The sequence below is a fragment of the Lipotes vexillifer genome, unplaced genomic scaffold (genome assembly GCF_000442215.2).
Source record: "Lipotes vexillifer unplaced genomic scaffold, Lipotes_vexillifer_v1.1 scaffold1161, whole genome shotgun sequence".
In the NCBI taxonomy this organism is placed as follows: domain Eukaryota; kingdom Metazoa; phylum Chordata; class Mammalia; order Artiodactyla; family Lipotidae; genus Lipotes; species Lipotes vexillifer.
Window position 1 is genome coordinate 89,043 of NW_006780142.1, and position 17,838 is coordinate 106,880.

At 33.8% G+C, this 17,838-nt stretch overlaps 1 protein-coding gene across 1 annotated transcript in view; it reads left to right on the plus strand.

Moving 5' to 3' along the window:
- STXBP5 (syntaxin binding protein 5) overlaps positions 1 to 17,838 on the plus strand; it is a 163,303-nt gene that overhangs the window by 50,868 nt on the left and 94,597 nt on the right. The window contains 4 exon segments of the mRNA XM_007453212.1: positions 948 to 1,082; positions 2,898 to 2,961; positions 6,875 to 6,958; positions 14,515 to 14,638. Coding sequence (XP_007453274.1) covers positions 948 to 1,082; positions 2,898 to 2,961; positions 6,875 to 6,958; positions 14,515 to 14,638 — 407 coding nt within the window.

Here is a 17,838-nt window from a genome sequence, read left to right on the forward strand (position 1 = left end):
TCAGCAGTGATTATCATCATTGTGTATTATTGAAAGGGCTATTCCATTAGAATTTTAAATAGTATATTTTGAGAGACACAATAGGTAGTCTGAAAAAAATGAGCATTATATGGTTTCATAACATACTATCTTTATTTGTTTTTCCTAAAAATAAGTTCTACGAAAAGGACAAGGTATTTTCCATTCTTAACCTTGTTATCAACTGAGCTTATATAGAAAATGTTAGATATTGTTGGAATGATTATAAACTTTAATACGTGCATGTAAATTATTATAATGTGTCAATGAAGGACTTTTATATCATCAGGACTTAGAAGGAGATAGTTTTGAGTATATTCCAATATCATTGTCTAAGCCTAAGTACAGAGAATCTTAGCCCTTCCAAAGGCTTACAAGTTAGTGAGGAAGGTAGACTCTCTTACAAGGCAAGCCTGATAGAGATACAAAAGTGTTGAGGTATCAATTTGAGTGAAGGTGGCATTTTAACTAAATCTTGAACAGGAGAAGAACATGAGGAGGAGGAGCATTGCGTAGAGGGAGTAGTCAGCACAGGTACCGAGATGGATTCGTGTGGTTAATAACTTCGGAGAAATACGGTAGTACCTAGGGGTGATGTGTTAAACTCACTTTGTGGCTTTAAAGGTTACATTTGTTATACATCTGAAGTAACACAGTGGATGACATAGCCAGATTTGAAACACATACTAATGTCAAAACTCATCTTCTTTCTATCAGGTTATGCTGTCTATTTACTGTAAGGACTTATATTTGACATTAAAGTTGAATTAGCATAATTGAATATTAACTACAGTGAGTTGATAAATCTGATGGTTGTATCTTTTTTGCTTTTCCTAAATTGTATATGTCATTATTAACCCTCTAATACAGTTAATAAGGTTTACCAGATATTTTTCTGATTTCCTTTTTGGATATATTTTCTCTTTCAGGGTTACGTTTTGCCATCTGCCTTTCCAGAGTAAGTGGCTCTATGTGGGCACTGAACGAGGTAATATACATATTGTCAATGTGGAGTCCTTCACACTCTCAGGCTACGTCATTATGTGGAATAAAGCCATTGAACTGTGAGTTTGAGCAAATATTCCATATCTGAAACTATCAGTACCATATATGATAATATGTAATAGCTAATTAGTAAATATAGAATTAAATTTTTAATATTAAATACAGATTTATCAGCCTTTTGCAAGTATTGCCCCATTGGCAGTTTGAAAATTTAAATGCTTTACATATATCTGTATAGATACATATATGTATTATATATAAATATGTTCACATATATATAAGCTATAGCACAAGTTTAATCAAACCATTATTCTTATTAGGTGAAAAACATTCCAGATTTTTTTCTGTTCATTTATCATCTAATTATTTTTCTTTCAAATGCTTGGTCATGCCCCACTAAATTGATTTCATGACCCACTAACAAGTTGCCACCAATGTTTAGAAAACACTGATCTAAACCACTACTTGCTATGTTTTAGTAATTACCAAATATAATGTAAATGTTTATATGTTTTAGTAATTACCAAATATACTGTAAATGTTTATAGTGTAACATTGCAGAATTAATTTGACAGTTAATTTTCCTTAGTTTTGATATGGTAATGATTGATTTTATTTGACAGTAATGACAACAAAAACTGGGTTGTGCTATAGGGCCCTAAGGATCTTTAGTGCTAGCTTTTCACTGTCCTAGAATCTTACCTCTTTCTCTAATTTTTTTCTTATATTATTTAGATATAAAAATCAGAATTTAAGGATATTGGCAAGGTTCATTTTCAACATTTCTTCTTTTTTTTAAACAAATAGTTCCATATTGTTGCATTCCACAGAATTTGACATAAGGATAAATTTGTGGCATATCTCCTAAGTAATGTGTTGTTGCAGCTGTAATGGTGTATTAAGTTTGGTTTTCCTTCCTTTATTAGGAACATTGTTATTTCTCAGTCCCTTGGCACAAGGTTTTCTAGGTCTGTTCTTTGAGTTGATCACAACATATAGCGGGGAGGCCTGGTGCAGGTGTCTGTGTGGTTTCACAAGTGGCTCTCAATGAAGTGGACTCGCCTCTCAACTCTTAGAGTTTATGAATGGGTTATTTCTGCTTATTTCTACTCTATAGACATCAGTTCAACTACATTCTTATCTGTATGACTTCTTTTTTCTCTGAGCAAATATTGGTGGCATTATTTTGTTGATTTTTTAAAAGCCATAATGGAATTTTTCTTATTTTTGGTATGAAGTGTGTAACTAGATGAGATTCCCCAACTGGAGGCTACAATTGAGTAAAATAAAGATAGCAATATTTTAGATGCTGCTTTATTTTAAAATATTAACTTTAACTTTGAGAATTCTACCATGAGAATAAATTTTCTGTGCTAAAATACAAAATTGAAGATTCTTTCCTATACAGAAATTGTACCTTTTTTTTTTTTTTTTTTTTTTTTTTTTTCGGTACGCGGGCCTCTCACCGTTGTGGCCTCTCCCGTTGCGGAGCACAGGCTCCGGACGCGCAGGCTCAGCGGCCATGGCTCACGGGCCCAGCCGCTCCGCGGCATGTGGGATCTTCCCGGACCAGGGCACGAACCCGTGTCCCTTGCATCGGCAGGCGGACTCTCAACCACTGCGCCACCAGGGAAGCCCAAGTGTACATAATTTTAAATTTTTGTGACTTATATCAATGTGAGAGTCACTATTTTTCCTCATTCCTATTTTGATCCGTATTGAGAACTACATATCTGTTACTGATCACTTGCTGAAATGTTTTCAGCCTTTGTAAATATATCTTTATTTTCCATTCATTATTCTTATTGTAATGAATATGTAATAGTATTGTAATTTTTAATTGAGAAAAAACATCTTAACTTTTTTTCTTTTAGGTCATCTAAATCTCACCCAGGACCTGTTGTCCATATAAGTGATAATCCAATGGATGAAGGAAAGGTAGATTTTTTAAAATATATATATTTATTACTTAAATGCATGAATTTTGTATTTTTTAAATATGCAAACTATTCCAGAACTACACTTACTCTGCAAAGTTGAAATTGATAACAAAGGTTGTATATCATATATACTTAATTGCTTATTTATGCATTATGAAGAACAAGTGAAAGTTAAAATATTTACATTTTAAAGAAGAAATCTCTAAAACAAGTAAAATTTAATAAATACAGTTAAAGGTTGTTAACTTGTTTTTGGCTTATTTAGAATAATTCCCCTTATTTTCTGATAATCCTGACAAAAACCATTTTCTTTTGGTCTTGAATTCTTTTTTACACTAGTTAAACAATTTTTATAGCATTTATCACATAACGTCTTATGTTAGAGTTGTCTCTGTATCTCTCTCCCCTAAATTTTTCTCCATAAATAGCTCAGATCAATAGAGACTTTTTAAAAATAATACTTAACTTTTTTATACTTGAAACCAGTTTCATGCAGTCATTACCTAGCTATTGTTAATTTAGGTTCATTAGTACTCTGAATAATAATAAAATTTTCTTTTCCATGAATCTCTACTTCCTAATTCAAACCAATCTCTCAGTAGTTCTATTTAATATTTTTTCTACTTATAAAATTTCATGAAAATTAGTCTGCATCAATACCAAAAAGTTAATCACTATCAGAAATCAGTGAAATGAAAGTTCTGGATTTTGTGAAGTTTATTCGGGTTTTTCCTTTTCTCAGTTAGTGAGAGTGGTAGAGCCTGTATGTTGTGTTAACACTGTTCTGTTAACACTGGGAAAACAAAAGGATAGCGGTACTGTTTAGAGCTAGCCTATATCATACAATTGTATGGTTTGAGAGAAACTACATGAAGCAAGTTACAGTAACCTATATCTTCACTTTACTTACTTATTTTTGGTATAAGATTATTGTCTAAAAGCCAATCTTTGGGTGGGAGACCTGGTGGAAGAATTGAAAACTTCCCTTTCTTCTACGTTGAATCAGTCAGTAAGTCAATTCAGTCCTTCCATTGCAGTGTCTTTTCTATTCAATCTCCTTATGACCACTGCACTTCAAGGCATTCCAACCCATTCTTGAGTCATTTCCCGATCAATCTTCCTAGAGTGCCATTTTAATCTTATTGCTCTCCTGTTCAAAAGCTTTCAGTGGTTCTGCAGTATCTAACAAACAAAACAATGTTTCCTCAAAACATAGCCCTAGGTTTCATTATCTTTGAAAACATCTTTACCTGAATGCTATGCTGAAGCAAATAGTTATTGTTGCCCAAATGTGAGCTGCTCTTTACTACCTCCATGCCTTATTTATATAAGTCCCTCTGTTTGGCATTCTTTCCCACTGTTCTTTCTCTGCTGAATTCCTACTCACATCTTGAGGCTCAGATTAAATACATATCTTTCATTGATACCTTTCCTGATAACCCTAACATAAAATGCTTTCTCTCACATCCAAATTTATTAGCACCTTAGTTGTGCAATTTTCTGTTTATAAGTACCACATCCTTCAGTTAGTTCTTCTATTTTTTAACATTTAGGAGATTGTAGGGATTAAAGTTTAACTTATAGGCACAGATTTCTAACATTCTTAGGAAGATACAGCTGGCTAGAGAGGTTAAAGTTTACTTTAACCCTCTTATGTTATTAAGATCTGGATGGGTAAAATTATTTTTTTTAAGTTACATAGCTACTAAGTGTCAGATCTAAGGCTAGAGCTTAAGTTTCCTGTGTCCTGAGCAATCCAGTATTGTTTATACTGTATATCAATTCTTAAATTTTATATTTTTCCATCTCTTTCCTTATTCCTGAAGTTCCTCTCTTACTTCCCCCATCAGAAAATGCCATATATATGTCCAAGATATTTAGAAGGGCTAGAAAAAGGTAAAGGAAACAAATACCAGTTTTGTTTTTTTTTTCCAGAAAGAGTATGTATTTCAGATTGCCGAAGAAAGAAGAGTTTATGTTAGGAAAATTAAGTGTACTTCCTACCAAGGTGGGAAAATCTATTTTGTTAGTTACAATGACTCCTTCTTCCAAATGTCCCGGTAGTCTGAAATCCACTAAGTTGAGATTTAGTTAAGGTTACTGGGTCTGCCCTCAAATTTGTTCATATCTGCAGGTTACATGAACAGTTATTGGCTAGCTACCAATCATTCATGTATTTATTAAACAAATATTTATTGAATAGCTACTATGCATTAGGCAGTATATTAGATATTAGAGACATATAGGTGAAAATGCATTTACTTGTGTAAGAGAAGAAGCATCTCCATCTGTCCAGAGGAATTGAGTAGGCTTACCCAAGGAAGCAACACTAAATGCTTAAAAGTGAATAAAAAGTGAATAAAAGTGAATTAAAAAGGGAGAAGGTTTCAAGCAGGGGGAATACTGAGATTTGGAAAATGCCAGTGCAGGAGGTGGTAAACAGTAGAGAGTTTGTGAGGCAAGATCATGTATTTCATTCCGGAACTTATTCATTCACAAAAAAAGTACCTACAACCTATCAGGCTCTCTGTCTTATGTTAGAAGTATAGTAGTAAACAAGGTAAAACCAGTTCTTGCTTAAATAGACCAGTGTTACAGTTTGCAAGAGAATTCAGATAAGGAAAAAGACATTATTTTATTGTCTAGTGACCCTTCAGGTTAAAAAATGTACAGGTTGCTGTTGGAGCACTTAGGAAGGGCATTAACTTACATTTGGTAGGTCAAGGAAGACTTTCAGGAAGAAGTGATAGCTAAAATGACATGAAGGATTAGTAGGATTAGTCAAGCAAAAAGGATGACATTCGAATGGAGTGGCCCACTTAGGGTGACAGCATGGGCAAAGGCGTAAAGGTAAGAGAGAGCATGACCTGAAAGATGTAATGGAATGTATTGGGTAAGAGAGATGTGGAAAAGGATGAAGCTGGGGAGGTGAGCAGAGGCCAGACCATGATGTATCTTGTAGGTCAGATTATTCAGTTTGGACTTGATCTAAAAATAATGGTAAGGCATTAAAAAGTTTTAAACAAAAAGCTTACATTACATGATCAGATTTGTATTTTAGAACTATCACCCTAGCTACAATATGGAATGGGTTAAAAAAAAAGGGCCAAGACTGGAGAGTCAGAGAGACCAGAGACTAGAGAAGAGATTTTTGTATCTTGAACCAAGAGAGAGGTATTGGAGGTGGAGGAAAGTAAATTAGAGAGATATCAGAGTGTACTTTTTAAATTACTTGATGATTTTACCTGGTAGGGGAGAGACTAGAGTTAAGGATGACTCCAAGGTTTTTGCCTGAGCGACTTAATGAATATTAAAAAAAAAAAGAATGCTGAGAGAGACACTGCAATAGGGAATACCAGAAAAGGAGAGTGGGGAAGAAAATAATGAATTCACTTTTGGACACATTTATTTTGAGGTTCTTATGGAATAAATATGTGAACATGTGGCCACTGGAATTTTATATATATATATATATATCTCATGAGAGAGGTCTAGGCTACATATAATTTGGAACTAATCAATATATAGATGAGTAAATGAGATTGCCTGATAATGTGTTAAATTAGAAAAGTCTGTAAACTTTAAAGCACATGAAAATGTTAATTTTTATTAGTGACATATTAATTAATGAAAATATACCCTCTGGACTTCAAAATGGTACTGTTTTCATTTTCAATAATCAGTTGTATGATGTATGTTGGATCCCTAATGATCAAAGGCATATAAATATGCAATGCAGTATTCCCATATGTCATCCATGAGATTAGTAATTAGCAATGCAGATGTTTAATTATATTATAATTTCATACCTTAAGCATATGAATGATAATAATTATCTTTATCATCAACAAATAAATGTTTCATATGATTCATGTCATTCCTAGGTAATGTGGCATTTTCTTTTATTACAGCTTTTGATTGGCTTTGAATCTGGAACAGTAGTGTTATGGGACCTCAAATCAAAGAAAGCAGACTACAGATACACCTACGATGAGGTAATAACATTATTTTTGCTAATCAAAAGCTGTTGTCATTTCTCTAGCTCAGAACGGCTTCTCTAAGAGCTTAATTAGTGATTTTTTTAAGCAGCCTTTTTAATTGCAATAATGCACAGTTTTTGCATATATATGAAATAATATATTAAAATAGGTCAAAAGATAGAAAAAAAAAATCTCTGCAACTCCTATCATTTGGCCATCCGGTTCCCTTACCTCACGTCACAATGTTAGTTTCTCGTGTATTCTTCCAGAGATATTTTCTGCATTTACAAACAATAAATGTATGCTATTTTTAAATTTTATACAAGTGATAGTATGCTGTAAATATTTATAGTTTGCTTGCTTTAGGATCCAAATAAAGACTGTGATTGATTGATTTTGTCTTTTTTTGCCTTCAGACTTCCTATAAATTGGATGGTTTACAGAGGCATGATCATATTTAGTTTCATTTTTAGCAGGACTATTTCATAGATGATGCTGATGTTCTTCTACCAGGTTGAATATTAGTGTCTGTTTGTGATATTAGCAGCCAGTGATGTTCAAGGCCTAGATCTATTAGTGTATAGTGTTGCAAAATAGGGAAGTTCTAATTTTATAATTCCTTCTCTATCTATTATGTGGGACACTTCAGTAAAGAGAAACTTCTTGTCTACTCTTTTGGTTATATAGTAGGACAGTTCAGTTAGGAAAGGCAGGATAAATGCTTGATTCTTTCTTTTTATTTCAGTATTTACTCTAAAGGGGTTGTTCTCTAGTAATCTTAATGATGGGTAATTTGTTCTTGTTTTCTGTTTCACTATGTACTCAAAGATTTAAACATATTTCATATGCTTCAGTACACTGAAGTTATTATCCTTATTGATTTTCAAATTGTCCCATCTTTGGTCAGTGAATCTCTTCCAGTTGTTTCCCAAGTCCTCTGGTGATAATACTCTTAGATAGCTTCCTTGCCATCTGTTATAACAAAGTATACCTATTAATCTTGTATATTTCTGTCCCAAATTTAGAATATCTTTTTCCATGAAACTGGCTTCTTTCAGTGTGAAATGGTATCTAGTGACCCTAATTTGGGTACCAGGAGTGTTCACAATTTCCAATTCAGTGAATAGATCTAGGAAATGTGTAAGTGGTTTTGTTTGTTTGTTTTTGAGAAATATGTCATGTGTTCATATTGATGCTTTCAGTTACTCAAGCAGACTACCTTGAGCAACTGTAGCAATACTTGGAATACTTTGTAAATGTCTGCATATTATCTTTGTAAGCTTGACTAAAAGAATTTCCTTTGCTTTCATAGCTGTATACTTTTTGTCTTTAAAGCTTTTTAGTTAGTAAGTATTCTGTGGTTCACCAATCAAGATCTTGAAATTATTTTAAAAGAATATTTTTAATAAAGAGTTCTTGTCGTTTCTCTGGAAGCTTTGGCCTGTAGAGCTGTTTCCTATGTCAAAATGAAAGCACATTTTAAAAAGTGACTGTTTTTTGTTTTGCTTTTGTCATTTAAATAGTTTTCTTGGCTTTAGCCACTATGGAGTCACAGGGAATTTACCATCTCACCTTAAATACACTGGAAAAATACATGTAAGAACAGTTTTTAGAAATTAGCAGGTAGTGTAGAACAGGGATTCCTTAGAGAGGGGAAACAAGGTGAGCCCTTCAATTGCCTTAGCTTATGACCTGGAGAGATCTTCCAGGTCTCAGCCCATGAAGGGGGAAGGGGGGAACCTAATTTAATAAGCCCAACAGTCTCCCTGAGTTGAGGAAGCAGAATTGGGAAATTGGGGAAGATATCCATAGCTTATAAGACAAGGTCACAGAGAGTAGAGAGCTGCCTAGAGATAGTTTTAAAAGTTCGCAAGGAGCCCTTCACCCTGCATCTTCAGCTGAATACTGATTACTGCGTGGGTGTGAGGCTTGGAAAAGATCCACTGGAAAGGAGTAGGTAGAACAATTCTCATAGCACACAGAGGACTGAGAGTAGTTCACATTCCCAGCAGAATGGAGAAAGCTTGTAGTAGACAGAGCATCAGCAAGAGTGCTCAGAAAGGTACTGCCTCAGTAGTGGGGCCAAACTAGCCCTGCATTACAGGCTGGCTCAGCTAGCCTAACAGAGCTTAAAAGCAAGCCTTAAAAAGTCTAAGCTGTTTCCAAGCAGTATTTTTAACTGCATCCCAGAAAAAAGGCTCAAAAATCTTTAAAAGAGTATAACAACCCATCATAAATTTCACAATGATTAGCATCCAGATAAAAATCTATGAGGCATGCAAAGAAGCAGGAAATATAATGCAAAAGGAGAATAAAATGCAGTCAATAGAAACAGACTCTGAAATGATACTGATGGTATAATTAGTAGACAAGGATACTAAAACAAATATTAAACAGACTCCATATGCTCCAAAAGGTAAATGAAAGCATGAAAACGTTGAGGAAAGACATGCAAGACTTCAAAAACACAAGTGTAATTTCTAGAGATGAAAAATGTCTAAGATGAAAAATTTTCTCTGGATGGGTTTACCAGAAGATTTGATATTGCAGAAGAAAAGCTTGATTAACTTGAAGACACACAGCAGTAGAAATTACTCAATATGAAAGATGAGCAAAGAATGAGCAGAACATCAGTGAACTGTGGTACAACTTCAAAAAGACTAATATGTGTGTAGTAGGAGTCTCAGAAGGGAGCATGTGGACAGAAAACATATTTGAAGAACTAATGACCCAAAGTTTCCCAAATCTGATGAAGACTTTAAACCCTATAAACTTCTAGAATATACAGATATCTTAGAAGTTCAATGAACTCAAAGCAGAAGAAACATGGAGAAAACTACACAAAAGCACGTCATATGCTTAGAAGTAGAACCTGGGCTTCCCTGGTAGCGCAGTGGTTGAGAGTCTGCCTGCCGATGCAGGGGACGCGGGTTCGTGCCCCGGTCCGGGAGGATCCCACATGCCGCGGAGCGGCTGGGCCCGTGAACCATGGCCGCTGAGCCTGCGCGTCCGGAGCCTGTGCTCTGCAACGGGAGAGGCCACAACAGTGAGGGGCCCGCCTACCGCAAAAAAAGTCTGCATATAAGTGGACCTGCATGATTCAAACCCGTGTTGTTCAAGAGTCAACTACACAGTATACATATACTATACTTACATAGTATATACATTACTGTAGCATAAAGTTTACTATACTATATATACATTATTGATATTTATGTTTACATATATATATATATATACATATACTTGGATAGCACATATGTAGTATTACAAGTAATGGTATTAGACTATTAGGAAAAAAGAAGTCTTTTATCAAGTTGTATTTGTACTTTAAACATTGCAGAAATAATGGAAAAAGTTGTGCATGTTTGTTGTATTTAAAAGTTCACATTTGGCTATTTCTTTTTATAGGGTATTTTCTGTTACTTGTTTCTCTCTGTTATCCAAAATATTATGAGCTATTGGTCCCTGTAATTAGCTAGTATTTATTTTTGGAATGCTTAATAATTTAATATCTTAAAAATAAAGGGTACTGTTAAACAAAGATGTATATTGTTTTCTTTAGCAAAGTAGAAATATTAGTTCTCTTTATATAATATATATAATTATGTATATGTGACACATTTTTATATATGATAAGATTAGAATGTTTTTATTTATAAGTTCCAGATAACACTGTAAACCTCTCTTGTATTTCTTTTATCACTTTTAAGAATATATATTTAAGTAGCTTTATGTATAGCTTCTTAACATTACTTATATTTTACAAAAATAATTTCATCTATTAAGGCGACTAAGAAGTTGCTTATTTTAACTTTTTTTTAACAAATAAATATATTTATTTATTTATTCATTTATGGCTGCTTTGGGTCTTCATTGCTGTGTGCGGGCTTTCTCTAGTTGCAATGAGCAGGGGCTATTCTTTGTTGCGGTGCGCAGGCTTCTCATTGCAGTGGCTTCTCTTGTTGCGGAGCACAGGCTCTAGGTGTGCAGGCTTCAGTAGTTGTGGCATGCAGGCTCAGTAGTTGTGGCTCACAGGCTCTAGAGTGCAGGCTCAGTAGTTGTGGTGCATGGGCTTAGTTGCTTCGCAGCGTGTGGGATCTTCCTGGACCAGGGATTGAACTCATGTCCCCTGCATTGGCAGATGGATTCTTAAGCACTGCACCATGGACTTCTGGGAAGTCCAAGAAATTGCTTATTCTAAGATTGAGTTCATGGAATGTCATGTGTATATTTTGGAATAAGTTTATTACTATTTTAAGATTTTATTTAGAATTTTGTTAGAGATACTTTGACCCTAAAACATTGTATTAAATATTGGCATTTAAAAATACAACTGAGGGACTTTGCTGGTGGCACGGTGGTTAAGAATCCGTCTGCCATTGCAGGGGACACGGGTTAGAGCCCTGGTCTGGGAAGATCCCACATGCTGCGGAGCAACTAAGCCCGTGCGCCACAACTACTGAGCCTGAGCTCTAGAGCCTGTGAGCCACAATTATTAAGCCCCACATGCCACAGCTACTGAAGCCCGTGTGCCTATAGCCCATGCTCCACAACAAAGAGAAGCCATCGCAATGAGAAGCCCATGCACCTCAACAAAGAGTAGCCCCCTGTTGCCGCAACTAGAGAGAAAGCCCATGTGTAGCGACAAAGACCCAACGCAGCCAAAAATAAAAATAAATAAATAAATTTATAAAATAAATAAATAAATAAAAATGCAGCTGATTGTCTTTGTCTATCATCATTTAAATTTTAAAATGTGATCCATAAACATTAAATTATTTTATTTAACTTAAATTTATAAGCATATGAGGAACCCAAATAAATGGACATTGAATGATGATACTAAATGATGACTTTGTATGTAAGTGAAACTCTTAACTTCCAGTTACATGTTTTTTGTGCTGCACTTGGCAGTTCAAGACATTCTAGTAGGATAGCTTTTAGAGTCTGTTGACAATTAAGAACAAGAAGTGTATCAACTTGAATAAAAAAGAAGTGATTTAAAGAGAACGTAGGAGAGTGATTTTTTAAATTTTTTACAGACAAAATTTAAATAATATCAGAACAAAAAATTGAAGGGTAACAAACTTTGGTCATATTAAAATATTTTTCATGAACATTGGGGTGCGTGTATCTTTTCAAATTAATGTTTTTGATTTTTTTGGATATATACCCAGGAGTGGAATTGCTGGATCATATGGTAACTCTATTTTTAGGTTTTTGAGAAACCTCCATACTGTTTTTCACAGTGGCTGCACCAATTTACATTCCCAATGACAGTGTTTGAAGGTTCCCTTTTCTCCACATCCTCGCCAACATTTGTTATTTGTGTTCTTTTGATGATAGCCTTTCTGACAGGTGTGAGGTGATATCTCATTGTAGTTTTGATTTGCGTTTCCTTGATGATTAACCACGTTGAGCATCTTTTCATGTGCCTGTTGGCCATCTCCATTTCCTCTATGGAAGAATGTCTGTTGAGTTCTTCTGCCCATTTTGTAATCGGGTTGTTTCTTTCTTTGATGTTGAGTTGTATGAGCTGTTTAAATACGTGGGATATTAATCCCTTACCAGTCATATCATTTGCAGATATTTTTCTCGCGTTCAGTAGGCTGTCTTTTTATTTTGTCAATGGTTTCCTTTGCTGTAGAAAAACCTTAAGTTGCATTAGGTCCCATTTGTTTATTTTTGCTATTATTTCCTTTACTTTAGGAGACGGATCCAAACAAAATATTGCTGTAGTTTATGTTGAAGAGTATTATGACTATGTTTTCCTCGAGGAGTTTTATAGTATCCAGTCTTTCATTTAGATCTTTAATCCATTTTGAATTTTTGTATATGGTGTTGGAGAATGTTCTAATTTCATTCTTTTATTGGGTCAGCCAAACCATACGTGTAGCTGTCCAGTTTTCCCAGCATCACTTACTGAAGAGACTATCTTTTCTCCATTGTACATTCTTGCCTCCTTTTTCATAGATTAATTGACCGTAAGTGCATGGATTTATTTCTAGGCTCTCTATCCAGTTTCATTGAGCTATGTGTCTGTTTTGTGCCAGTACCATACTGTTTTGATGACTGTAGCTTTGAAGTATAGTCTGAAGTCAGGGAATATGATTCCTCCAGCTCTGTTCTTCTTAAGATCATTTTGGCTATTCAAGGTCTTCTGTGCTTCCATGTAAATTTTTAAATTATTTGTTCTAGTTCTATGAAAAATGCCATTGGTATTTTGATAAGGATTGCATTGAATCTGTAGATTGCCTTGTGTAGTATGATCATTTTAACAATATTGATTCCTCCAATTCAAGAACACAGTATATCTTTTTATTTGTGTCATCTTCAATTTCTGTCATCAGCATCTATAGTTTTCATAATACAGATGTTTTGCCTCCTTAGGTAGGTTTATTCCTAGGTATTTTATTCTTTTTGATATAATGGTAAATGGGATTGTTTCCTTAGAAGATATATGCACCCCAATGTTCATAGCAATTGCCAAGATATGGAAGCAACCAAAGTGCCCATCAAGAGATGAATGGATAAAGAAAATATGGTGTATATATACAATGGAATACTACTCAGCCATAAAAAAGAATGGAATTTTGTCATTTGCAGCAACATGGATAGACTTTGAGGGCATTATACTAAGTGAAATGAGTCAGACAAAGACAAATACTGTATGATATCACTTATATGTGGAATCTAAAAGATACAGCAAACTAGTGAATATAACAAATAAGCAGACTCACAGATAATAGAGAACAAACTACTGGTTACCAGTGGGGAGGTGGGGGAGGGGCAATCTAGGGGTCAGGGAGTGGGAGGCATAAACTGTTGGGTGTAAGATAGGCTGAAGGATGTATTGTATAACATTGTACAACACAGGGAATATAGCCAATATCTTGTAATAACTGAATGGAAAGTAACCTTTAAAAATTTTATAAAAATTTTAATTTTTTAAAAAAGATAAATTTTAAATAAATAAATTTAAAAGTTTAAAACTTAAAAAATATTTTTTCAGATAGTTTTTAAGTGGCTCAGACATATAAAATAAATTTCAGATTTTAAAAGTCACCTTAATAATTACTGTGAGAAATGGGTAACCTGTCTTAAAGCTCAGTCTGAGGTATTTTTAATTGACCTTAATTCCAAATGTACATTTTTATCTAAAAATTCTAAAATTTTAGTTAATTTCTAAAATTTGTTCTCATCTGTCAATGCAGCTAGTTTTTCCAATGGAATATTGATTATAATTGCTTGGTAATTTATGTTTAGTTATTGTTTATTGTAAGAATACATTTTGTTTTCCTGAACTTGTCAATAATACATATATCACTATCATATTATTCTTACGCTCACTTAAGGAGTAAATAAAGTAAAAATCATTAAAATAGTGTCAGAACCAAATTAAATCTCATAATGACAGGAGGACTGAGTTATGGGAATTTAAGATTAACATTATTGACGTTAGCTTGGGAAATAAGAAAAAGTTTAAAATGAAAAATTAATTATGAATAACTTGGTGTTTAAATAAAATTTTGTTTTTAAAAATGGAATTCTTTACCCCTCTTCTATAGGCTATCCACTCTGTTGCTTGGCATCATGAAGGAAAACAATTTATTTGCAGTCATTCAGATGGCACTTTGACTATATGGAATGTGAGATCCCCTGCTAAGCCTGTACAGACTATAACTCCACATGGTAAGAATGTATCCCTTTTAAATACCACCTAAATGGTGACGGACAGTGAACTGTTTTGAGTTTGCATTTGGATTTGTTTGTTTGTTTTTGATGATAAGGATGGGTTTTCTTTCATTTTGAATTTTAAATATTTATACATATAGAAATAATTTGTAACAACCAGGTAAATAAAATCTCAAATAACTATATTTGCGGTTGAAATTGCAAATAAGAGGTTTGAGAAAATGAAGTTACATAATCTTCCGAGTATTCTTTTCTCCAGTAGTCCAAAAAGTAGATAATTTTGTGAGTGATACAGGACTTACTTTAAACTGTTGTCATCTTAAAGTTATTAGTTGCAAGTTGCTAATGTATATGTAATATGTACTGAAACACTTGGAACTCTAAGAAGGTAATTTTATACATTAAAGTATTGTTTTCAGAGTCCCCAAAATGACCCCAAGTTTGATTCACTAGGAAGACTCATAGGACTCAGCAAAAGGATGCAAAGCAAAATCAGTACAGGGAAAAGGCACATGGGGTCAAGTCTGGAGGAAGCCAGGTTGAAGCTTCCAACAGTCTTTTCCCAGTGGAGTCACACAGGACATGCTTAATTCCTCTAGCAATGAGTTATTACCACATGTGTGAAACGTTATCTACCAGCGAAGCTCACCTGAGCCCAGAAGTCCATAGTTTGTATTGATGTCAGTCCACAGGTACCCTCTTCTTTAGCATGTACCAAAATTTTAGATGCTCAGAAGGAAAGCAGAGATTGGTCATAAACCGTATTGTTTGTATAGATAATATAGCATAGTGTGCCACCCTTGTCAGTCTTGGAATGGTGGAAGCTGTCTTGAAAGCCAAGTTACCAGTTGCCAACCAAGAGAGCTAATCTTACAAGCTGACCTTTCTAGGGATAGCGGTCTCAAGCCTGCTTTGTTAACTTTTTTCTGTACAAGTAATATATACAGAACCTCCATGAAGGTTTTATTAGGGTGCTTATGAACACATTATGAAGACCTTGTTTGAATTTTGGATGAGGCCTAGGAATTTGTATTTCTTTATTAATCTGCATTCTCCCAATTCTACCCTAAGAGGTTCTTAACCAGCAAATTTAGGGAAATAAAAAGGAACTGTTTTTTAAATTGGTAGCATACTAAAAGAGTACTTTTGCTAATGTACTATTGCTAATGTTTCATTGTTTGCTTTAAAATATGAATGCCCACTTTTTTAAAAAAATTGGTACATTCTGAATTATTACAGTGTAGAAAATAAACAGATTAAAAACTTATCTTTCTGTAGCAATATGCACTTTTAGACTTGTTTGTTTTCTGGTAAAAATAATAGTACTTTAAGCCACATATTGTAATATATTTTACCACTGCTTTTTGGTAGCAGTCATCTTCTGGAAAAGCACTTATTTTAAAGTTGCTACAGGTCTATTTATGTGTGCCTCCAGAAGATAGCCCTTTTGATAGTAGGTTCCAGTTTTCCCTAATATATTTTTGTTCTTCCTTCTGTTAGTGCCTAAGTCCCTAATCTTTGTGGTACTCCTGAGTATTCCCATACATTTTAGCGTCTCCCGACCCCACTGGAACCTAGGAATTCAGAAAACCAAAACAGTAGATGAGTAATTTCAAGACCTTTAATTTCAAATCCAGAAGGAAATAAAAATAATATTGAAGATGGTAGAAATATGTAATATTGGTTTTAAAGTTTTAAGTTTATCTAAATTTTTATCTGTTTTTGTAAGTCTAGTACAAAGAGGTTTTTTTCTTTCAGACCATTTGAGAGTAAGTTTTCAACATATTGCCCAATCATCCCAAAATATTTCAGTATTTGTTTCTTACAAAGACATTCTCCTATATCACCAAGTTTTGCCGTTTATCAAAAGGGTCTATATGCAGGATAGATTTAGTTGTCATGTTTCTTTAGTCTCATTCAAACTGGAACTGTTCTTGAGCCTTTTCTTGACTTTCCTAACTGATAAATTTTGAACATTACAGGTCAGTTATTTTATAGAATGTGCCTCCATTTGGTTTTGTCTGATGTTTTTTCATGTTTAGATTCATGTTGTACATTTTCAGTAGGAATATCCCAAAAGGATTGATGTGTTCTTTTTGCAGCCTCAGGTGGAGCTTATGTTTGATTTGTTCTAGTGATGTCTCATACTCTGATCCCTTGATTAAGCTTCTGTCTACTAGGTCTCTCCATTATAACGTTATTTTTTCCTTTTGAAATTAATAAATGTTTTTGATTTTTTCTTGTAATCAATAAGTGTTTTGATTTGGAGGAAATATTTGAGACTCTGTAGACATACCGTTCCTCATCAAATTTTTACCCTCTGGTTTTAGCATCTGTTGTTGTTTCTTGGATGGATTACTTATTGGTTGCCAAATGGTGATTTTCTATTTAATCTTGATACTTTTTTTATACTAAAATCTTAAGACCTTGAGAGCAGACTTTTAGAAGTCGCATAAATAGATTTCTACAGGGTTTGTAATATCTTAGCAAAAAAGGGTAACTAGTTAAAATTACTTTTTTCAAACAAGACAAAGAATATTTGATATAATATGTTTTTTTCAAAATTAGAATCCAAACAAAATGTAAAAGTACATTTTTTTCCTGTGGCAGATGTTAGGAAGTTGGATGGCGTTTGTTGGCACAGTATAGCAGCCTAAAAATGTAGATCATCAGAAGTACTGTTTCTTTATAAAATATGAATTATTTTCAGCAACAGTAATGTGGTAGATACCTGCCAAAGTTAAATTTATGCTGATAGTTGAGTTCAGTGGCAAAGCTAAGTGCATTTTTATACATTAAAGCACAAAAATGTGTTTTCCATACAGTAACAAGGTACCACATATTCCATATATACATATACCATATTTGTGCTATGCAATTTTTGGTATACTAAATATCTGATTTGATGGATTGAAATTTAGGGCTTTTTTTCATTACTATCTTGTGTTGTGGTCCTTTGTTCTTACTTTCTAACAGTTACGGTAAATCTTGGGTTTTTTCATATCTAAACCATGTAAGGTAGTGGTTAAGTATATCTTATTTTTAAAAAAATTAATAAGCGTTACCTTGATAATTGATTAGAACTGATTGTACTTCTATTTATTCATTCAACAAATATTGGTTCTACTATGTGATAGGCACCATTCTACTATGTGATAGGCACCATTCTACACCTTAGAACAAATAAGCAAAATGAA